General features: G+C 42.7%; 1 protein-coding gene across 4 annotated transcripts in view; it reads right to left on the reverse strand.

Annotated features, from left to right (window-relative positions):
- UCK2 (uridine-cytidine kinase 2) overlaps nt 1–25145 on the reverse strand; it is a 77777-nt gene that overhangs the window by 18820 nt on the left and 33812 nt on the right. For 2 of the 4 annotated variants that reach the window (XM_070608164.1, XM_070608166.1), the window contains exons 2-3: nt 3049–3208; nt 2101–2197 (exon numbers count right to left, since the gene is read on the reverse strand). In XM_070608164.1, coding sequence (XP_070464265.1) covers nt 2101–2197; nt 3049–3208 — 257 coding nt within the window. Of the gene's footprint in view, nt 1–2100; nt 2213–3048; nt 3209–25145 lie in introns of all 4 variants that reach the window. The other 2 variants (XM_070608163.1, XM_070608165.1) reach the window with 1 other exon arrangement.

The following is a 25145-nucleotide window of genomic DNA, read 5'->3' on the forward strand; positions in this document are numbered from 1 at the left end:
GAATAAAACCACACATCTATGGACAGCTAGTCTTCAACAAAGGAGATGAGGGCATACGATAGAGAAAAGTCTTTTCAACAAACGGTGCTGGGAAAACTGGAAAGCCACATGTAAAAGAATGAAAATTGACCATTCTTTTTCACCATTCACCAAAATTAACTCAAAATGCATCAAAGACCTAAAGGTGAGACCTGAAACCATAAGGCTTCTAGAAGAAAATGTAGGCAGTACACTCTTTGACATCAGTATTAAAAGGATCTTTTTGGACACCATGTCTTTTCAGACAAGGGAAACAAGAGAAAGAATAAACAAATGGGACTTCATCAGACTAAAGAGCTTCTTCAAGGCAAAGGAAAACAGGATTGAAACAAAAAAACAACCCACTAACTGGGAAAAAATATTTGCAAGTCATACATCCAACAAAAGGTTAATATCCATAATATATAAAGAACTCACACAACTCAACAACAAAAAATCAAACAACCCAACCAAAAAATGGGCAGGGGACATGAACAGACATTTCTCCAAAGAAGACGTACAGATGGCCAATAGGCACATGAAAAGATGCTCATCATTGCTGATCATCAGGGAAATGCAAATCAAAACTACACTAAGATATCACCTTACACCCATTAGAATGACAAAAATAACTAAAATAAATAGTAACAAATGTTGGAGAGGTTGTGGAGAAAAAGGAACCCTCATACACTGCTGGTGGGAATGCAAACTGGTGCAGCCACTATGGAAAACAGTATGGAGATTCTTCAAAAAATTAAAAATAGATCTACCATATGATCCAGCTATCCCACTACTGGGTATCTATCCAAAGAGCTTGAAGTCAGCAATGCCAAAAGTCCCATGCACCCCAATTTCACTGCAGCATTATTTACAATAGCCAAGACATAGAAGCAATCTAAGTGCTCATGAACAGATGATTGGATAAAGAAGATGTGGTGTATATATATATACAATGGAATACTACTCAGCCGTAAAACAGAACAAAATCATCCCATTTGCAACAACATGGATGGACCTTGAGGGAATTATGTTAAGTGAAATAAGCCAGATAGAGAAGGATAATCTCTGTATGACTCCGCTCATATGAGGAATTTAAAAATGTGGATGAAGAGAACAGATTAGTGGCTACCAGGGGAAAGGTGGGGTGGGGGGTGGGCACAAAGGGTGAAGGGGTGCACCTACAACACGACTGACAAACAATAATGTACAGCTGAAATTTCACAAGATTGCAACCTATCAACTCAATAAAACTTAAATTTAAAAAAAAAAATCTCAACTCAAGAGAGAATGGGATCCAGGAAGGAAGAATGAAAAGCAGATGGGAGAAACTTTCAAAACAGTCCATGGCTAAAAACAACATTTATTGAGCAATTACTAGCCCAGAATGTGGAAGGAACTACGTGTGGTGCCACTTAGGAGTTTCAAGTCAGCCTGGGAAGTCCCAAAGAAGAAGAGAGTGAGCAGAGAGCTCTGCAGAGCTCTGAAGGAGCCTGGGATCTGGCCAGCAGGAGAGGAGTCCTCCGGGAGCCCCTTCCCCCAACTCAGAGGGCAGGAAGATGAGATGGAAGTCAAGCCACTCCTCTATTCCTAATGAGCAATATGAACACAGATAAATGGAAAGGACTGGTCTGATGTGACTGAGAACCTCTTTGGAAGGTTTAGTCTTTGGTCTCTGGCGACCTCAGCGTCCTCATATCTCTCCAAGTTCTTGGTCCAACCCCAAGTAAACCATGAGAGCAGACAGAATTTTGTTGTTCTTCCTGCCCTCCCTCTGCCCCGCCCCCTAACATCTTATTCCAGGAACAACAATTCGAGGATGTGGATGGGGATAAATGTCCCTCACCTGAGCCCAAATTCGTTAACCCATCCTTTAGCATTAATGGAACATGATGATCGGACTGTTCCAGGAAGCGCCTGGATGAACTCTGCAACCCATACTCACCCACGGCGCACGCTACTGCCACTGCCCCTTCACAGACAGGCTGCAGCGGGCAGCGGGAGGACAGAGACCTGGCACTCAAGAAATGGGGACACTCTGAGGAGCAACAAGTAGCCATCGCTGGCCCAGAGCCGCTCACTTACCGGGAATGGGAGACAAAGTCATACACGGGAATCTGGACTGTTTTCCCTTCAGTGATTTCTTTCAGTGTTTTGAAGATGAGTTCATTGTCAAAGGCATCTGAAGGAAAGCAAACTGTTAAAATGTTTGTTAATTTTAAAATGACTTCTCCTATAATCATGCACAGGATATCCCTACAAACCTGTATTTCACATATGGATATCACAGCCTAGAGGAGCATATCACCGCCCCACCCAAAAAAGCCGGATTTCTACCCAAAGCAGAATGCAAATTCTCTGTGTCTCAAAACAGAATGTACAAATAAATTCTCAGAAATGGATTTCTTTTTTCTCCCTTGACATTGCTTCCTTGGCCTCAGACACCTCTCTCCCCACTCAAAATTCAGCTGCCCTCCCCGGAACTGGCACGTCAACCTGGACAGCCTGCCACAGTGAGGGGAGTGCAGCAGGCACCGTGCCAACAAGTTTTGATTCCAACAATTATACAAAACCCAAACCAGCTAAAGGGGCAGTGTGCTGATCTAGGACTGACAGGGCAAAAGTCATTCAGGCCGCCATCCTGGACCATCCATCTCCCTCTCTGCTGGTCAGTGAGCTTCACACACATGCCATGTGCATGCGTGTGCAGGGTGGTGGGGGAATGTGTGACACAGGCTGCTTCAGATCAGAGCAGGCAGAAGAACCAGCCGTGTATGTTCTATCCTGTGTCTGGCCCATCTTGAGTAATAGGGCTCACAGAGAGTCCCCCCTTGTTCAGACACAGATTCGATCAGTATTTAAGGAGCCAAGCACTACGTGACATGTTGCAAAATTCCTTCCTTCCCATAAGCCCCACCATAACCCTGCAGGTACCTATTAGTCCTCTGTTTTGTAGACGGGAAACAGACTCAGAGAGGTTAAGCAACTTCCTCAATCAACCAACACACATACTCTTTCAATTCCCCAACTCACCCGGGTGATCAAAATTGAACTGGCCCTTCAGGGCTTTGGCCTTCTGCTCTGAAGTGAGGACACGGTAGAAGCTATCCTGGCTCAGGATGACCACCTGCTTCTGGCGATAGTCCACCTCATTCTGTCCCAGGAGCTGCACAATCTTAGCACAGACGGAAGACTGCAAGGAGAGAAAAGAACACCAAGGTATACGGGGAAGTCCAGAGTCACTAAGCTGAAGCGCATGCCTGAGCGAGGGCTTTTAGAAGGAAGAACCCAAAGGCTGCCATCTTGTATGATGGATTAGAAGGATACACCTGCTGAGAAGGAACTCTGGGCCTCCCAAAGACTCTTCCTCCCCTTCCTTAACACAACGTACTACTCTTGGGTATCTGCAGGAAAGGCAGGGAGAGGGGAGCAGTAATTTCTACCTCCTCTTCCATAAAGCCTTTCCCAAAGCCACTAATAAAAAGATTACACTAATTTATTCTTTCCTGCTTGTGCCCTGGCACAGATATACAAAAAGGGCAGCAGAAAGTGGAAAGAGGGCACATTGACAATGTACGGATAGGCCACAGGGCCTCTGGGTCATGAAGTGACTGGGCATCCACAGGACATCTCTCAGCCCCTCCACATCTCTCTGTATCAAGAGAATCAAAAACCATAGCAGAGAGCTCAGCTGGTCAGCAGTAAGGCCAAAGTCGCAGCTTTCATCCTACTTCTGTTACTTCCGCTCTAGTCCATGGCCATGGACTTCTGCACCCTCACCGTAAACCACATGGCCTTTTCACAGATGTGTGTCACCACTTTCAGAGCTGGAGTGACATGGAACACAAGCATCATCAATACCTAAAACAAGTAGGGGTATCCCAACGAAGAGTGGAGATGTCAGTTCCAAAGGAACTCAAACCCACCTGCTTAGTGTCGTGTTGCTAGTAACACACATATCTACCTCTTTTTATCTCCAATAACATATACTCCTTGTAAAAGGAAAAGTATAAAAACAAGGGCACTCAAAAGCATGAGATAGTGAAGGACTGTAGTTACCAAATAACACAGTTCCCTTTTTTTTCACTTGATACAAGGATTAATTTAAAAACAAGAATGTCCACATTACAAAACCTCTAGAAGCTATAACCCAAGCCTCCTTATGGAACTGGTTGACCTAATTACAAGAGATGAAAAAATTAGCACAGTTAGAGTTTCTTGGGCTCAGCCTTAGGAACCTTACCATAACATTTATTTTCCCAACTGATTTTAACAGGGAAAAATCAGGAAACTTTTACAAGTTAACAATACCTTTTTTTGTTTTGCTGGGAAAGATTCGCCCTGAGGTAAGATCTGTTGCCAAGCTTCCTCTCTCTTTTTTTTTTCTTTCCTCCCCAAAGCTCCAGTACATAGCTGTATATTCTAGTTGTAAGTCCTTCTAGTTCTTCTATGTGAGCCGCTGCCACAGCACGGCTATGACAGATGGGTGACATGGTTCCACACCTGGGAAGTCAACTCAGGCCACCAATGTGGAGTGCGCCGAACTTCAACCACTAGGCCGTCACAGCTGGCCCTAAAAGTTACTATTCTTATAAAGCTGTGTGTTTGATTTGTCCAAGCATAACGGAAACTGGCCATTCCTGTTGCACTAGTCAATGCAAATTAAACGATTTTGTACAATATGTTCTGTTGCACAAGTTGTGACACACATCGAATAAGGATCTTCAGAGGAACAATATTTTGACTCAGTTGTTAATTATTTGAAAACTATTCTACTTTTCTTTTTGACATTTTTGCATATTAACAGAGAAAAGCATTTAAAACTACTTAGGATTTTTGAAACAGCAGAGATGTCATAAAAAATGATTGGAAGGTAAAACTCAAACTAGATTCAAAAATGAAAATAATAAACAGAATCAAAGGCTCTATACAATTAGAGTCATGCACCACAGAACGACACTTCGGTCAACGACGGACCACGTATACCACAGTGGTCCCATAACATTAGTACCGTATACCCTAGGCGTGTAGTAGGCTATACCATCTAGGTCTGTGTAAGGACACTCCCTGGTGTTCGCACAACATCGAAATCACCTAACAACACATTTCTCAGAAGGTATTCTCGTTAAGCAACACATGACTATATAAAGCATAAGTTTTTAAAGACATGTAGGACCATCCTAGTTTCCATCTACCTCTTATATCCTAAGGGTATAGAAAGGTGCAGTCTATACCTGTAACCTTTACCAGTACACAGAATTCCTTCTACAGGTCCAAAGAATAAAAATGTAAAGAGGGATTCAGGGAGCCGGATATAGATATCCAGTTATTCAAATCATGGTATTTTTTATTTCTAGTTAAAACCTACTACATGTTTCTTTTTAATATGAATAATAATCCCACCACTGCCCCCGAGAAAAGCATATAAAGAAGTTACACTACTTAATTTTGCAGACAATCATTTTCCTTAACCCAGGCACAACCCAGGACAGAACCTATACAATGGGCCAATAAAATTGGGGTAAACAGCAGACAATAGGTGTAATTCTAGAAAGTTAGTGCTTATCACAATGCTTTCTTTATCAAGGGGAAAGGCCAGCTGTTTTGTTGGTTCACAGCTTCCAAGTCTCAGTCCTATCTTTTCAAGGACTTGATTGGCGTTTCTTCTTTCCGCAAACACAGCCTCTCCAAAAGCTAACATTTTCACCGATCAATTTATTAGGTGTCAGGCCCTAGGCCAAGCGCCCAGTTACAGCCACCCTTAGAAGGCACAAGAGCTATCCTTCATAGATGTGGAAACCGAATTACATGACTTGCTTACAATCATACAATCCTGGTTCTTTTTCCCCTCAGCCTAAAGGTAGTAAGAAGTTCCAAGGCAGAAGAAACACTTTATCACTCAGGAGACAAACATCGCTGCATAAACAAGCAAAGAAACACTTGCCTCTAGATTAATCTAGTATTTTCTTCTTCCTGAAACTTGTTAAAAACGGGCCCCCCAAAAATCTAGATAATTACTGAATCAGGACATCTGGTGCATAGGAGTTCATTCTATTAGTCTCTCTGCTGGTGCGTCTGTTAGAATTTTCACACGATTGGGAGGAAGAAGCCCTACAGAGGCTCCACTCAGCATGAGTGAATGGCCTTTTCCTTACTTAACGCCCCCCTTTCATGTCTCCTTCACTTTCATTTCCCTTTTCTCCAATCCTGCCCTCTTCAAAAGGATGACATGGAGCTGTGAGGCGTGTTGTTCCCTTAAGGAAGGAAATAATTCATTAACGACAAGGGTTTGACAAGGCAGGCAGTCCTGAGGTTACAGAAGGCTAAAAATGGGAGAGGGTGCAATTGCTATGGTGGGCTAAGACTTAAAATAATTACAGTCACAAAAAGACAAATACCGTTTGATCCCACTTATGTGAGGTTTCTAGAGGAGTCAAATTCATAGAAACAAAGTTGACTAGAGGTTGCCAGGGGCTGGAAGGAGGAGGAAATGGGGAGTTCAATGGATGGAGTCTCGGTTTTACATGATGAAAAAGTTCTGGAGATGGGTTGCCCAACATTGTGGATATACTTAACCCTACTGAAATATATACTTAAAGATGGTTAAGATGGTAAATTTTATGTTACGTATATTTCACCACACTTAAAAATAATAATTATTATAATCAGAATCCACATGTAACGGGCAATTTCTTCCTATGTGCTCAGTACTGGGCTCAATATTTTAAAATTACGTCATTTATGTATTACAACCATATTGATGGAAATTATTAATATACCCACTCTACTTATGTTGAAGACTGAGGTGAAGAGAGGTTAAATGACTTGCCCAAGGCAAGTGGCAATGGAACCAGGATCCCAACTGAAGCAGTCCAGCTCCATCCTGAGCCCACCCTCTTAGCGGCTGCATCTCACAGGCAAAGTGATACTGCCCACTGGAGCTGGGGCTAAGCTTAATTATGCAGAATATCTCCATATTTAGAGCAATGCATCCAGAATATATTCTGTTGCTGCCACTTCCAGTACATTATTTTAAAGCAGGGTGGGGGGATAAGCCAGCTAGGACTGTGGGTTGCTGTCTGCATACAATGTTAAGACCAGGTCAATATGAGGTCATCTTTAGAAAAAGAGAGGGAAAAAGATCATATTGAAGAATCAGTGAAGGTGATTTACAATTTCTTCATTTGTATGGCATTTTGAAGACATTATGCTCATTTAATTCCATTACAACAAGATGTTATTATTTTATCTTTTTTTTCTCCCAATGAGGAAACTGAAGCTTAGAGAATCAATCACGTTAAATGACTTGCTCGAGGTCACAGAGCTGAATCTCAAACCACAGACCTTCTAATTCCAAATGCACAGTTCTTTTCACTCTTCCAGAACTGAAGCAGCTTTTGCAGCATCTCCAATAGTCTCCATAAACTTACTCCACTTCTGGAGAACGATGATGGCAGAAGGAGACATGGAGGAAACTGGTTAGAAATATAATACTGTTTTGTCCCACTGTAACATTAAAGTCAACATTTACATTAAATTTCATTGACTTTCATATAACTAAAGGTAGGCAAGTAATTTGTATATTCAAAAGCTCAGGGCCAGCCCTGTGGCTGAGTGGTTAAGTTCACCCGCTCTGCTGTGGCAGCCCAGGGTTTCGCTGGTTCAGATCCTGGACGTGGACATGGCGTCAAGCCATGCTGAGGTGGCGTCCCACGTGCCACAACTGCAAGGATCCACAACTAAAAATATACAACTATGTACCAGGGGGCTTTGGGAAGAAAAAGGAAAAATAAAATCTTTATTAAAAAAAAAAAAAAGGACGCTGGAAGTACGTACACACACACACAAATGTTGAAGGTATTTGGAACCTAAATCTGGATTATGTTCATAAGAATCCAGCTGTTGGGAGCCAGTAATTATGGGGGGGCAGAGAATTCTCTGAAGAAAAACCTGTAGGACTAAATCTGATAAGCATCTCTGGTGATGGGAAGCAACCCACAATGACTTTAAGATTCCTTCCAGCGCTGCGATTCTGTGACCAGGCCAACATTCAACTTCATAATCAGGCCAGTCCACCAGATGTGCTGGACAATGTGCCAGATTCCTTTCTCAGAGACACTTCCCATTCGGGAAGCCCCAGGAACGGTCAACTGCTACTCCACAGGCCCTACAAGCTTGCGGTTTCCAACAGGGCAGCTGTTGAGTCTGCACAGGTTCCTACATTGCGATTGGAAGTATATTTCTCTAAAACGATTCTCACACAGGAGGTGGCTCAGACAGCCCAGAACACCATGAGTGTGCTATTTCTTTTTTTTCTATTTTTGAGGAAGATTAGCCCTGAGCTAACATCTACCACCAATCCTCCTCTTTTTTGCTGAGGAAGACTGGCCCTGAGCTAACAGCCATGCCCATCTTCCTCTACTTTATATGTGGGATGCCTGCCACAGCATGGCTTGATGAACAGTGCTTAGGTCTGCACCCAGGATCCGAATCGGCAAACCCTGGGCCACTAAAGTGGAACATGTGAACTTAACTGCTGTGCCACCAGGCCAGCCCCTTAGTGTGCTATTTCTAGTGTGTGTGTCTTCCAGGATCTAATTCTTAAGACCTCTCGTCCAGGTCCAATATTGCTGAATGAGTAAAACAAACAGGGCAATTGAGCTCTGACAGCCTCTTTGTTAAGAACCCTCCACCCCAACACCGAACTGCTGAGAACCTGGACGGAGCCCAAGCTGGACAGCTCAGAGTAGCTTCACGCTGGGTGTCTCAAGGAGAACACGCTGGTATTTCTCATGGGCAACTCTACAGAAGAGTACAGGGCCAAGGGCTATCTGCCTACCATTTCAGAATCCCATCAAGTCATCTGTCCCACTCTGAGAGCTGCTTCAGAATCAGAGGGCTGTTCAGAGCGAGGAAAATCTAGCAACTGCACAGCCCAGGGCTCACAACAACCAGCCAGCTCCAGGTGAAGCACATCAATTCATCCCTTCCTCCCCACCCTTCCCTATGGGTTGTGGACATCCATTAACACCTGCCCTGAACTCACCACCCAGCAGCTAATAGGGCAGGAAAGCCCGACACTTAGCCTCTTCGGACAGGAAGACTCCATCCAGCTCCTTCACTCTGGGACTGTGCGCAAGTCACCTCAATTACTCTTGACAGTGGCTTTCCCCGTCACTATCATTAAGTAAGAATCACCACTAACTTACATGGGGCCCAGCAGGTCCCCCGATGTGACATCACCCCTTTGGGGGCAGGGATGGCTCCCCACCAGCTCTGAAGCTCAATTTACAGGCATGAGAAAACCAAGGCACCAGTAATTTGCCCTGGAGGAGACAGAACAAAGCCACAACTTGACTCCCCTCTGGATCAAATCGACTGACAGCGTAGCAGCCAATAAGGAGGTGTCACTCCATGCTTCTCCGGGACTATCTGTAAGGCTATCCAGTCTTAGGCCCATGGATGACCCCAGAACCCATTGCTAAATTACAATACAATTACCACCAACACACACACCCACAAATAAGATCTAAATCAGACACTCACTACATTGCTATGTCATAAAAGGGTCTTAGATGCCAAAAAGCAGCCACAAGTTAAGCAGAGGGACCAGCTATGACTCAGCTTTTATTCCCAGGGCCTGGCAGGACGCAGCCCCTGGGAAGCTCACTCAAATGTGTGTTGAAGGGATTACCACAGGAAATGTCTGAATTGACCTAGCCATCCTCTTTTTCTTTCAGACCTGGAATTTCAAAATGACGGCTTGCCTTGCTCATCCTTAGCATCAGCCTTGATTCCATCCTAAAGTAAGTAACATACTCAGGCAGAGACAGGGAGTTGTATACCCAAATCTCAGTCCCTGAGTTTTAGCGAGGCACATGCTGACATTCTGCAGCCTCCCTTGCAGCTTGCTTTAACTGTCCTAAGTTCTGGCCAATTAAATAAGCACAAGTGTGAAGTGGGAGCTTCCTGTAAGGATCCCATTTTGACTGTCTTCTTCCTGTTGGCTGGAATGAAGATTTGATGAATGGAGCTCAAGCAGCCACTTTGCAGCATCAATATCATGCTAACTAAGGGGAGTGGAACAACTAAATAAAGAAGCCACAGACTCAATCATAGAACTGAGACAGGAATAAGAGTGAGGTAAACTATTTTGTTTAAACCTTATTGTTTGAGGTATTCTGTCACTTTCAACTAAAATGATCTTAATACTAATGTCAACATCCACATACCCAGTATACCTCAGTGTAAATGTTCTCTTAAAAGCTGGGGTAATCCTCCTCTCCTGGTGCAGGAGGCTGTCTTATTCGGTGCCACAAGCATCTCCTCAGCCAAGTTATTTCCACGTGAGTTTTAAACAGCGAGGTGAGGCGCATTTTCCTGGACCAGTATCCCCAGATGACTGGGCACCTCTCTGCCACCTGCCAGCCTCTATGTATTTACCCTGATGTGTCAGCACAAGATGAAACATCCTCCCCACCTTTCAGCACCTTGCTTGCGCTGCAGGCCAAGCTCTCCAGAGAGGAAGCAGTCCCCAGGAGGGGGAGACCCTGAAGATTATAAACAACACTCGATAAAAAATTCCCCAGAGTAGAAGCTCTCAGTGTTAATTCCTGATCCATATGCTGGTGCCACAAAGGTTGTCCAGCCTAGAAAAACCCAGATGTTAGACCGCATCCGAGAAAAAGTCTGGTTGATCAACAGTCACCAACATCAACACACTGCCAGGACTTTTCGGTGAATTGGCAAGCTCATTAAGCTCTATTCCTAGCAAAGGCATTTTAAAAATTCGCGTCTGGGTTTGTAAAATTACATGTTTGGCTCTGCTCTCTTTAGAGTCATGAGCACTTACTGAGAAACCGTCTCAAAGAGCACATACTCACGGAGCTAAACAGGTTTAGAGTCAACTGAGGGATGAGGAATAGCGAACAGCTAACACACAGAATACACCATCTGCCAGGAACTGTTCTAAGACTTTATATGTCCTACGTTATTTAATCCTCAAACCAACTCTGTGAGGTGGGTGTTCTTATTACGCCCATTTTACACAGAAGGAAATGGAGGCACAGAGAAGTAAGCTGAGTGACTTGGTCCGAGATCACACAGCTAGAAAGCAGCTGAACCAGTCTTCAAACTCAGGCAGGCTGGCTTCAGCGTGCACGCTCTTAACAACTACACACACGGCCTTGCCTCGCCACACCGTCAGAAGGGGATGAAAACCTCTTCTCTTTCCAAGAGCCACAATCACCCTACAAACACGGGCGTCGTGCCAACACTGGAGACACAGGAGCTGCCAGGAGCAAAACATTCTCAGTAGAACTCTGCAATTTCCTCCCCGTGGGCCCCGCAGAGCCCAGGCTTGTTGGACCTCCTTAGAAGTTAATTTTCTGATAAATATTTTACTAGAAAAGGGCTATGACAAGTCACTTCTGATCCCCTACAATTCGGTCTTTGGTAGGAAATGGTATCTAAGCACATGCCCAAGGGGGCTGGGACTGATGCTCTGGGAAACAGGCGAACCCAAGTAGATGTCTGGGGACAGAAATGAGCAAACTCTAAAACCTCACCACAGTGAAACAGATGCGCTCTTACTGGCTGGTGCGTTGTGAGGTGGCGATAACCTTTTAGAAAGCAGTACTGAGTAAGAATCATAGCAACATTCCTACCCTTTCAGCAAGTAAAAGACTTACAATGAGATCAGTGAAGGTTACAGGAATATGAGCAAAAGTGTAAGCAGAAAAGAGAGAACAGAAACTGGAGCATATACCGTGACTGAAATCATGTAGAAGATATGAGTAAACAGGAGGGGGAAATCAGGATGGCAAATTGGTCAAAAATGAAAATTACTGTATTTCTTCTATATCATCTTAACAAGAAAAGGCAGGGTGGGTGCCCATACTCCTCAGGTGAAGCCAAATTCTCATTTCACCCTCAGCCTGGTTAACAGCTGCCACCAAACAAAGGCAAAATGTCCCGCGAGACAGAACTGTGCCTGGACTCTGTGGCAATACAGGCCTCCCAAAGGGATTAAAATTACTCAGTATAAAACAATGGCTGATTTCAGCCTCCTCTTACTGATTCTGAGCCCCAATAAGGAATTTGTGGCTACTTCTCTGTATTTCCCACAGGACAAACATAAAAAGGTAGCACACACATACTCTCAAAAAACGGAAGGCATCTAGGCTTACTGCTAGCTTTGATAAAACTGCTGCTTATGAAGCCCTCTCGAAAGGTAGAAGCAAGGAGGCCTGCTGGAGGGTTGATTCCTACGGCCTCATGGGTGCAAGGGAGCTTGGGTCTATTGACTTCCCCTTTTTTTCTTGAGGGTTAGGAGGCAAGTTAAGCCCCAGCAACCTGAACCACTTATCCTAGGAAAAGAGGAGGACATCTTTGGACGAGGCACACCAAAACCCATCCACTTGCTGCAGTCTGGCTTCCCGAGCAAGGATAATATGCCTATTACAGAAACTAGGGCCCAGGACGCCAAGTCCTTCTGGGGGAGAGAGACAAAAAGAAAGTTGACTTTCCCTCTGTTTTTTAAAAAAATGAATGGATAAAGCGGAGCACAATATGCCAGCTGGATCCTCCGCTGAATCTTTTCAAATTGAAGGCCACACATGGGTAAACATTTAATGTGGCCCTAACAGCACAACTGTGCTTTGTTGTACAAAGTACGTTTGAGTTAACTCTTCCCCTCCAGCAATCCTTATCCAAACTGTCGAAAACCAGAAGTCAGACTATCTGGCTATCAAAAGATTTTTTTTTCTTTTAATTTCCTCTTAGGTCTCCTCCAGCACCCACATCTAACTATAGAGCAGCATGGGAGGAAACCAAAAGCATGTGCCCAGCACCCACTTCCCTTCTTTTTGAAAGTCTCTTTCACTGCCTTTGAAAACTCAATTTGCCATTTATTCCTCACAGCATTTGAAGAAAGGGTTCAGATCCCCTATCAGCAGACTCAATTCCCTCGAGTTGTTCCTTCTAGATTTTGACAGATTCCTCCTTCATCACCACCTCCTAAGTCTTCAAATTCCTCTGGAATCAAAAGAATAAATAAAAGGACTCCCAAAGCTACACAGACCATGTTACTCTATAAAGGATGAGGAGTTGACCGCACTGAAAGTCATCAAATTTTAGGGCTAATCTACTGTTGGCAAATAAAAGGAGCTGGAGCAAATAGCCTTTGTAGAGAATGGTATTTTTTTTTTTTTACTAATTTGTGAAACTGAATGAACTATCATTAAATACAGGCCAAACTTTAGTTTCAGACCCATACAAATATGTCCAAGTGATTTGACAAAGGCACAAACGCAATTCAATGGAGGAAGGACAGCCTTTGTAAGAAATGGTGCTGGAGTGATGGGACACTGGTAGCCCAAAAGAATGAACCTTGACCTAAACCTCATACCTTCTACAAAAATTAACTCAGAATGGATCACAGGCTTATGCAAAACATAAAACTACAAAACTTATTAGGGAAAAACATAGGAGAGAGTCTTCAGGATCTAGTGCTTGGCAAGGATTTCTCAGACTTAACACCAAAAGCTTGGTCCATAAAAGGGAAAGTGGAGAAACTCAATTTCATCACAACTAAAATGTGCTCTGTGAAACATTCTCTCCTAAGAGGATGAAAAGAAAAGCTACAGACTGGGAGAAAATACTTGCAAAACACATATCTAACAAAGGACGGGGTACCTAGAAATATATATAAGAATTCTCAAAGCAACAGTAAAAAACCAAACAATCCAATTAGAATATGGGCACAGACATGAAGAGGCATTTCACCCAAGAGGGTATACAGATGGCGAATAAGCACACGGAAAGATGCTGAACATCATTCGCGATTAGGGAAATGGAAATTAAAACCAGGATGTCATGTCACCATACACCTATCAGAATAGCTAAAATAAAATAATAGCAACAACACTAAATGCTGGTGACAATGGGGAGAAAATGATCACTCATACACTGCTGGTGGAAATGCAAATGGTTCATTTACTCAGGAAAACAATTTGGCACTTTCTTTAAAAACTAAACACGCAACTACCATATATGATCCTGCAATGTACTCCTGGGCACTTATCCAAGAGAAATGAAAACATGTTCACAAATGTTCCTAGAAGCTTCGTTCATAATAGGCCAAAATTGGAAACCATCCAGATGCTCTTTGATGGGTAAGTGGTTAAACAAATTATAATGCATCCATCCCATGGAACACTACTGAGCAATTAAAAGGAACCAACTACTACCTGTATGAAACTCCAGATACTTGTGCTAAGGGGGGAAAAAAGGCAATCCTAAAAAGTTACATACTGTATGATTCCATTTATGTAACGTTTTAGAAATGACAAAATTATGGTAATGGAGAACATGTTAGTGGTTGATGAGGATTAGGGTGAGGGGGGAATGGCTGTGGTGAGAGAAGGCAGAGGCGGCTAAGAAAGGGCAACATGAGGGAGGGAAGGATGCTGTGCTGACGGGAAGGCTCTGTAGCTTTCCTTTACCAATGACAATACCCTGGTTGTGTTTTGCAAGATATTACCATTGGGGAAACTGAGTAAAGGATACATGGGATCTCTCTGCATGATTTCTTACAACTGTATGTAAATCTATAATTATCCCCCCAAAAATTTATCTAAAAAAAAGATCAATGACCATCTATCTCCTGCGCTTTGTCCTTTATTTAGTACCAGAAATTCAACCTCTCACCTTTCAAAATTCTTTTCTCCTCACAAACCACTGTCAATTAATAATTAATTGATATAGCGTGAATGTATTTTGTATGTAGGACAGACATGAATTTGGGTTGAGAAGGGGAGAACAGACTGTCACGGGTTGCATTACGGACCCCAAAGAGATATGACTATGACCCAACTCCGGGAACCTCAGAATGTGCCCTTATTTGGAACAAAGGTCTTTGCAGACGTAACTAAGTTTAAAGATCTTGAGATAAGATCATCCTGGAATAGGGTGGACCTTAAAGCCAATGACTAACGTCCTTATAAGAAACAGAAAAGGAGAAAATACAGAGACACGGGGGAACCGTCATGTGAAAATGGAGGCAGAGATTAGAGCGATGGATCTATAAGCCAAGGAACTTCACAAGAAGCTAGGAGAGAAGCACGGAATGGATTTTCCTTCAGAGCTTCCAGAAGGAACCAACGCTGCCAAACACCTAAATTTTGGATTTCTGGCCTCCAGAACTGTAAGAGAATAAATTTCTGTTGTTTTAAGCCAGCAGGTTCATGGAAATTTGTTACTGCAGCCCTAGGAAACGAATAAACCTGTCATTTTTTAAGGGGTGTGTTCAATTTCTCTCTCTTTTTAATTACAGAGGATGTGAGCACTTTCTTCAACTTCTACTTATGTATACCCCTGGACACAGTGTTTTCCTTCTTCCAGAGTATCTATGTCATAAGGATGTATCATCTCATTTTATAATCTTTTCCCGCAGAACCTTCCCTGGTGTGTGTTTGCTCTCATAGTACACTATGGCTAGCTGGCATTATCGGAGTGTCTACTGCATCAAATGTCCTGGTTAATAATTATCAGACATTCTCAACAGACTCAACCAATTTTTAAAGACTTCAACTATACTTAAAAGTAAAACTACACTGAGCAGTGGACTTAATCTCCTGTTTCCTTGGTAACCAAGAAGTTGCTTCCAGATCCAGCAATGTGCTTCAGGGTCTTCAAAATGAGTAGCAATTGCTAGGCTGCCGATGTATAAAAGTGCCATTCTACAGAGCTTTTATGTTTTGATAGAAATGCCCAACAAACTTCTGGACAAGACAGATTTTTTTAAAAAAAAAGCAAGATGGATGAAAATTACACACTTACCACAACGTTTTAAAAAGCGAAAAATGGGTCCTCCAGAACCAGGCTAGGCTCACAGGACCCGGCTTGATTCCTGACTCTATCACACCCACCCCTTTTATCTCGGGCAGCTCAACCTCTCAGACCTTACTGTCCCTGTCACAAACTGTGAGGAAGGATATCCACTCTACAAGTGGGCTCTAGGTGTTAACGGGCACTGGCTAACACAAAGTACATTTTCAGTAAAAATTATTCTCTGCTCTAAGACCCGTCAAATTTTCATTTAGGCAAAGATTTCCTGGAAACAACCAGTTGGAAGCTTTTGATTTTGTACTCAAGTTGAAGACTTCCTCATGATTCTTGCCCACTCTTCTTTTTTTCTTCACATCTATAAAATTCTACAAAAAAACCCCTACATCTCTCTCGCTCTTGCTCAGAATTCTGTAATTTGTCCCAGCTTCATTGTTAAATCTTCATGATCTTAAAACCTGAGCTGAAATTCTGGGTTTCTTTTTTTGTAGTTCTTACTTTGGTTTTTCTACTTACTTCTCTCTATTACCCTTTTCAAGGTAGTTAGCTTTTTGACTGGCAATATCTCCACCATGGTACAAAATTTAAAAGGTACAAAATAGCAGAGAGTACAAAGTCTATCCCCGTCCCATCCTACATCCCAACCACCTTTCTGACTACTTCTTGGCAGCCAGTGTTTTCAGTTTCATGCACATCCTTTCAGAGGTTGTTGGTCATTGCATATAAAAACATGAGCGTGTATAAACTTTTCAAACACTAACACAATGCTGTCTGTACCTTCATTCACTTATGTATTTTGAGGATTATCCCCTTAGTACATTTAAGACCACCTCCTTTTTAAGGGCTTCATAGTGTCCCATTTATGAAGGAACCACAGCTAATACTTCCACTGATGGACATTTAAATTGTGCTCAGCTTTTTCTAAAACAACTTTATGTATGGGCATATGTATCTATCTGTAGGATAAATTTCCATAGTAGATTTGATTGGGCAAAGAATTTTTTTTTTATATTTCCATACATAAGCCCAGATAGCCCACACTATCAATAGTTTACATATACCTATTTCCTCATACTCTTAATGGTATCTAACATAATGCTATCTAATTTATCTTCCTATTTTAAGTGAGGATAAACATCTTTTACACACCTAAAAGTGTGTTTTCTTTTTCTGAAACCAGTCTGTTGATATCCTATCCTCACTTCTCTGTTGAGTTACAGGTCTTTTCTTATTGATTTATAAAAGCTCTTTATATATTAAGAAAACCAGCCATTTCTCATTTGTATCACAAATATTCTTTACAGTTAACTGTCTTTTTACTTTAAACTGATGTTTCCTGAAGAAAATTTTTTATTATTTAGTTAAGTTGATTTTGTAATACTTTTTATTATATTTAGAGAAAAACTTCATCACACAGAAATTTATAATAAATTCCCCTAAGTTTTCTTTCCCTTAGTGACCCTCTCTCACCCTTTCTTTGCCTTCATCTCCCAAGATCCCAACCAGATCAAAGGAGAACCACAAGAGGGCACCAATCCAGCAGCTCTCTGAACCCTGAACCTACAGGCCAGATACCGAGGGAGCAGAGGGGAAACAACTGAGAGGAAATGAGATCTAACGGAGTGGCTTGTATGGAACTTCCTGTGCACATACAAAGAGTTACAGAAAAACCTGCAGCTGTGTCCCTCTGGAATTCATCCGGAAAGAGACACAGGATCTGCTTTCAACCCTCTGGCCCACAGCTGCACACGTGCTAAGGGATCAGGCTTGTGGCACCACTTTAAGAGCAGAAATCTGCAGCAAGTTTGGAGGACATCATAGGTGAAGGCCATTGCTAAAGTTATCTTTCTTTAAAATACAGGTATATTTTCCCACCTCGTGCAGGGTATTCTTTTAGGAGTGTGAAATCCTGTCTCTCCCTACCATGAAAAATAGCAAAAATAAGCACACACATACACACACCAAAAATTGCCACAAATTAAAAACTAGTGGGCAATTTCAGTCCAAAGAAGCCTTCAATAAATAATACATATATAATTGAAGACAGGAAATTAAGAAGCATATTAAATACCATGTTTCTAATCCTACCTTGATAATTTCCTTCTCCTTCCCTCCATCTCACTTGAAATGTCTTCGGGAGATTTCTAGGAAATCATACACAGAAAGTCCCCTCAGGGAAGCTTCCAGTGTGCTGTCTCTCCATAATGAAGTGGAGGCTTGAATCTCTTCCTCCCACATCATTCAAACAGAACCCTCTTGCCAGACACTGCAGCTCAGTAACTCCTGTGAACAGCAGCTAAGCATCTTCTTTCATATGGTAACATTATCTTTCAACAAATTGTACTGGGTAAACTGGATACCCACATGCAAAAAGAATAAACTGGAACCTTACCTTACACAAGATACAAAAATTAACTCATATGGATCAAAGCCCTACACGTAAGAGCTGAAACTATAAAACTCTTAGAAGAAAACATAGGAGGAAAGCATCGTGACATTGGATTTAGTGATGATTTGTTGGATATGATACCAAAAGCACAGACAATAAAAGAAAAAATAAATAAGACGGACTTCATCAAAATCAAAAACTTCTGTGCATCAAAGCACACTATCAACAGAGTTAAAAAAGCCATCTAAGGAATGGGAGAAAATGTTTGCAAATCACATTATCTGATAAGGGACTGGTATCCAGAATACGTAAAAAATTCCTACAACTCAACAACAACAGAAACCTGATTAAAAAATGGGCAAAAGATTTGCACAGACATTTCTCCAAAGATATATAAATGGCCAATAAGTACATGAAAAGATCTTCAAAATTACTGATCATTAGGGAAACGCAAATCAAAACCACAATGAGATACCTCTTCATACCCATTAAGATGGCTATTAACAGAAGGAAAAAAAAACCCACAGAAAACAATAAGGTGATTGAGGATGTGAAAAAAATTGGAACCCTGTGCACTGTTGGCGGGAATGTAAAATGGTGCAGCCACTGTGGAAAACAGGATGGCAATTCCTAAAAATTCAACATAGAATTGCCATATGATCCAGCAATTCCACTTCTAGGTATATACCCTAAAGAATTGAAAGCAGGAACAATGCAACAAGTATTTACCCTTAAAAAGGAAGTTCTGACACACGCTACGACATAAATGTACTTGAGATAACTCCTCAAGGAATTAAGCCAAAGGAAATAAGCCAATCACTAAAGAATAAATACTGCACAATTCCACTTATATGAAGTTCCTAGAATAGTCAAATTCAGAGAAAGTAGAATGATGGCTACCAGGGGCTGGGGCGGGAGCGGGGTTGGGGTAGGCGGGGGTGTTATTGTTCAATGAGTACAGAGCTTAAGTTGGAGAAAATGGAAAACATTCTGGAGATGAATGGAGATGAAAGCTGTGCAACAATGTCTGAGTGTACTTAATGCCACACACACTTAAAAATGGTTCAAGTGGTAAATTTTATGTTATGTATATTCTACCACAATAAAAAAGTTATCTATGTTATTACTACTCTCCTCTCCACCACTAAACCACATAAATCAAGGGCAAGGATCTTATCTCAGTAATCTTCGCACACCTATCCCAGTCTACGAACTCAATAAAAGCATACTGAGCCTAAGTCACATTTCTCAGGTAGAGTCTCTAAAACCAAGATGTCCTTCCTCCAGGTTCAGGTTCAGCACCCGGAACCATGATGGGGGCGGGGAGACCTTGTTATAGAACGCTTTTCTCACTTATAGAAATCAATTCCCTCATTAAGAAATACTTTTTTAAAAAAATCAATAGCTTGTTTTACTAGTTATTGACTTCAAGCCAAGCTCTTCACAGCTTACTTCCTGATACAGGCTAAAAGCACGGCATAGACTCCAACCTCCCAGAGTTAACTTCCTCTTCCAGGAAGCCTTCAAAGATTGCTCTTTTGAAAGTACCTTTGCTCCCTGTTCCTCCTTTTCCTCCTCCCGCTACTCCCCACACCAGCCAAGGGCTCAGATTTCCGCAGCCCTTGCTCAGTTTCTAGCTATACACCAACCCCCAAGGTAGTGAAGGAGAACTAGATAGAATGAGATGTTTCTGCTAAGCAGCTGGAAAGCATTAGGCTTGGTCTCACCCCTTCAGAGAATCAAGAATCTTGACATGGGGTCTGTCACTCCTGATGGGAGTCAAGGCTGGTTAAGTGAGCGCTCTGTAATTAGTTACCATGTTCACCATCCCCCTCCCTTTTCCAAGCATTCTCATGGGGTCCTTGGCTGTGAGCAGGGGTGTGTTTATTTCAGAGCACCTTTCCTGTCTTCTCAAGGCAGACGCTTCGTTTAAAGAGCAGCCTAGTGAAACGGAATGGAGAGTCAGAAAAACCTAAGGAAGATATCAACAGGGCTGAATGAGAAAAAACACCAGTTGACCTTTCCACCCAAAAAAAGCAAGAGCAAAAACGGTTAGGAACAACAACAGTTTTTCTAGCCTTTTCTACTGTGGCTTTCAGTGCTGTACTTGCCGTGCCTGCTGGGGGAGCCTGACTGCACTGCCACCCCAGCAACACACTGGGTCTGGGTCCCAGCTCTCCCAGAAAACTACTCACAGCGCTGCCCACAGCAAGCACCAAGGATTTTGCCCACCCATTTGGCAAGAGTATGAAAAGTGTTCATCCTTTTAACCAATAATTTGACTTCTGGGAATTTATCCTACGGAAATAAAGAGAAGCAAAAATTTTACGAAGATGTTCATCACTGCAAAAAAGATGATGACAACCCACACAGTCAACAACGAGGGAAGTGGGAGTTGTTAAGTAAGTCTTGGTACAATGCATATAAAATATAAAACAGCTACCAAGCCATGTTGGCAAAGGGTATTTGATAATAAGGGGACATGCTCAGGGTACATTAAGTTTAAAAAATTAAGATACAAAACTATATTTTTTTCTCAATTTTGTCCAAAACCAAAAATAAGTTCCATGGATGCATACATATTAAAGTTCAAAGAGAAACATAGCAGTTTTAACAATGGTTAGGTTTGGGTGAAGGAAGTGTAAGTCATTTTTTCCTTCTTTATACTACTCCATTTATTTTTTTACTTTTTTGGTGAGGAAGATTGGCCCTGAGCTAACATCTGTTGCCAATCTTCCTCTTTTTGCTTGACGAAGACTGTTGCTGAGCTAACATCTGTGCCAATCTTCCTCTATTTTTAATGTGGGGTGCCACCACAGTGTGGCTTGATCAGCAGTGCTAGGTCCACACCTGGGATCCAAACCCATGAACCTTGGGTTGCTGAAGTGGAGTGCACGAACTTAACCACTATGCCACTGGGCCAGCCCCTCTAATTATTTTTTATATACCAAATGGTAAGGCTCAAGCAGAAAAGAGGTCCAACCCAGAACCCCATACACAAGATGCTAATACCCATAAAAATAATAAAACATTTGTTTCTGGAACGTTATTTTTTTCTTAAAAAAAAAAATCATTCTATTTATAGTCCTTAAAAATGACTGCTAAGAGGAAAAGCTGTGTCCTCTGGTGAGGCTAAAATCCATTATCATTAGGACAGGTAGTGCTTGGGTGGAGACGGAAAAAATTCTGTGGTTTCCTATTCTTATTTGGCAGACTGAGTCTGACCACTACAAAAGCCAAGAATGCACAAAAACAGGGGGCAGATCCAGGACCCTGATTGTGTGGGGTCACTTACCTGGTTGTTGGAAAAATAAGGCAAGAACTATTAAAGAATAAACATGACTTTTTATGACACGTGTAAGGTGTGACTGCACATTTAACAAATACATAATTGATACATACCACATATGCTTTCTAAGTACATTTCAGAGATCTTTATCTTCATCACAGACCAAAAGAGCTTGCAAACCAGCAATTACGAAGCACCAGATGATCTCTATGACTCCACTACTAACATTCTGCATTTCTAGAACACCCTATTTGAGGTTTTTCAGGTTCAATTACACTCAGCTCAAAACTAATTTTGAGCATGCTTTTTTAGCATCTGGTTCCAATATGACTCCCCTTTAGCCTGCGGAAGGCCCTGGCCTAAAAAGGATGTCTCCTTCTTTACAAAATACCCTACAAGTAGTCCCCAACTTACAAACACATTGCCACCCAAAAGTTCCCCGGCTGCATAAAAGTGGGAACACATGTTGCCATACAAATGAGTGGGGATCAGGTTCTCAGCATGGCTTCTAATGCCAGTTTAACCCATACCGCTGATGAAATACCAAAGATCTATTAAATAGAGAAAACAGTACTGCAGCAATTCTAAAATTTAAGTAAAAAAGAACACCAGTCCAACCGAGTAAACGCTGGTGCTTAAGGATAGAGACCTAGGTTTCTTCTGAAGCTTTTTTCTTCATGCCACTCACAGAAAATGGGCAAAGCAGCTTGGTCTCCAGTACAACCTGCCTGCCTCCCTGTGGACTTCTCTACTCCAAACCTCTCTGCTCCACTAATTTTCTGTGTGTCCTCAAGAGACAAGCCCTCAGGTGCATAAATCGCTCTGATGGTCAACCTATAAAGCAGATGTCTAGCATGCCTGGGTGCCTGGCACAGAAGAAGACAGAGCCGTCGAACGGACATCCCAATGGTTCTAGGTTTCATTTCCCAGGGCCCATGGGCTCACACATAATTACACGTTTCTTATGTTCCAGATCTGCCTGAGGGCAGTTAAGAACCAGACAGTAAAAATTATCTTCAAGCAGCCAAATGCCTACCAAGGTCCCTGACTTAACTAAAGCTTTGTTTTTTCTACAAGGAGATCCTCAATTACAGGTCATTTACTCTCAATTTTTACAAACAAATCTAACAAGCTTCTCCTCCAGATTTCAAGTGAAACGGAAGGTAACTAACAATTGTTGAGCACCTCTGTGCGGCACTATTTTATTCTCATTTAAGGGTTTAAGTGTCTTGTCAAGGTCACTCAGCAATGACACTGGACCTGTGAGCTGAAACTGGACCCCACCTGGCTGGCTCTGAGGCCAGTGGAGGGAGAGTTGCTGCCAGGAGCCAGCAGCCACCTGACTATCCTATTAAAGTAGTAAGACAAGCTGCTGTAAGCCTCAGGCTGCGGCAGTTCCATTCACTAACTGCTCCTTAGGGAAACAAAGGGGTGCGTGGAATACTTTTCAATCATTTCTCTCTAAAATTAAGTTTCCCCAAGTGCTGGTACTTAAAAGGGGCTATGTGAAACACTATGAACCCCAAGATGCCAGGTGGGTGGGGTTGTTACTCCCAAGGACCTCGTACTGCCAATCACGTGAATCCAGCACGGCCTGGTACACCGAGATTGAGCAGTGGTGACGTGGCCAGAGGACAGCCCTAAGGGGGTTTTCTCACGTGGATGCAGCAGCATCCTGGCCCTGCTGCCTTAGCAAGGACAGCTTCACTCTTCAGTGAGGGTTTGTGGCGCAGTAGGAAGACACACCTCAGAGCACAGGGGAAGGGCTTTGTTTCCGCGAGTTTTATCATCTGAGACTACGCAAAAGGAAGGGAAGACAGAAGGTATATGAACAAAGAAAGCGATGAGAATGCAAACCAGGTGACTTTTACGTTTTCAGTCAAGTATTCAGAAATCAAGGATTTCTACCAAGGAGCTAAGAGGACTTGGGATTTTCTTTTTAACAAGCAAGGACCTTCAAGTGGGAATCATTAAAGAGTAAAAAATGGTGAGGGCCTCTATCAGAACTCCTTCTATTTCCCAAGGGCCACTCAATAGTTATCAATCAGTTTACTAAAAATGATAACATAATTTATTGAAATTATAAAAGTGGCATCACAAAATTGGTGTGTATTTCCCTAGAGGCAGGATAGCAGGGTGAAGGGAAAATAGGCTTGAGTTACACAGATCTGTGGTTGAACCCAGCTGTGGCTGGGTGGCCTTGAGCAAAGTGGTTAGCTTCCTTTAGCCTCAGTTTCTTCATCCATAAGATGGCCAGGTAGGGGACACCTATCTCATAGGCATGTGGTATTCAGTCAACAAACCATAGCTAATTCATTTTACTGCTGCTAAGACACAAATTATAGCTGACAAGTTTTCTTTTCTTTTTCTTATTTTTTTTTAAACAAAAAGCAGATTCAAGCACCTACTTACACCTAGTAAAGTATTAGGCATTGAAGGCAAATCATGCACACTTAGTCCCTGCTCTCTTGGAGTTTATCATCACAATCCCAAGGATACTAACAAATAAGAGAGTGAAAAGATATAAGATTAAGAATTTACTCTGTATTAACATCCTGCATAATTGCAGGGAGGTGACCCAGAGTCCTTCAGTCATAGTCCCCTCCTCTTTCGTCAACAGTGGAAAGACTTAGAGAAACAGGCAGCTCAACTGTGGTGGTGTATAGCCTTAGAGACAACGCCAAGGAAGGAGGGCGCAAAGGTGGGGAAAAAAGAACAACTAAAAAGTTCATCCTGCAAGACAGGTGGTCAACACAGCCTGAAAACAGACAGTGGGACAGAGGGCAAACAGCTCAAATCTGCCCTGCGGTTCAACCAGTGCGAAAGGAGTTAAGGCCTGGGCGGGTGCTGAGGAATCCGGGGCTCCTGTGGGAGAGGACGGGTCTGCACCACAGCAAATACAACGGTGATGGGAGCCTACTGAAAGCTGTGAGGGATGAACACTCATGGCCCTGGCCCCACACAGCAACCCAAAGAAGAGTGCGACCTGGCCACCCACAAGGAGACTGGGGGCAAAGGGGAGGGTGCTGCAGGGGAATGAGAGGCCTGTTGTCCCGGGCAAGGGAAAGAGGGCAGGGAGGGCACAGCGTTCAAAAGAGGAAAGGAAGTCTCCTTGGGGTTTGAGTGTGGGAAGGACTTTCACTTTCAATCCAGTTGAACCTGCTAACTGGGTCCTATTTCTATCTGAAATGCAGGGGAAGGTTCAGAGGTCCATGCCCAGAAGGCAGACGACACTTGACTGAGAGCTGGGACACGTGTAATAAGGAAAGTAAATAAGAGACCAGGCAGAGGGCGCTTGAGATTGACCAATTCAGACAGCAGCCAAGGATGGAGGCCAAGAGCCTCCATAAAGAAGGAAGATGGTGGCTCTGAACTGGAGGGGCTCCTCCAGACATCCAGAAAATTCATGGGTAGCAATGGGCGTCAACCTCCACTCTCGAGCTGTCAGCAGCCTCCTCAGCAGGGGAAGATGGGAGGACGGCACCTACTCGGAACACTTGTCCCGGGAAGTTCAAAGCACCTGTGGGGAACATGACCTTTTTCTATAGTTTTAATTACAGTCCCCCATGTCCTGTGTCGTAAACATCGCAATTTAGTGAAGCGTCT

The sequence above is a fragment of the Equus przewalskii genome, unplaced genomic scaffold, assembly GCF_037783145.1.
Source record: "Equus przewalskii isolate Varuska unplaced genomic scaffold, EquPr2 ChrUn-3, whole genome shotgun sequence".
NCBI classification, from domain to species: domain Eukaryota; kingdom Metazoa; phylum Chordata; class Mammalia; order Perissodactyla; family Equidae; genus Equus; species Equus przewalskii.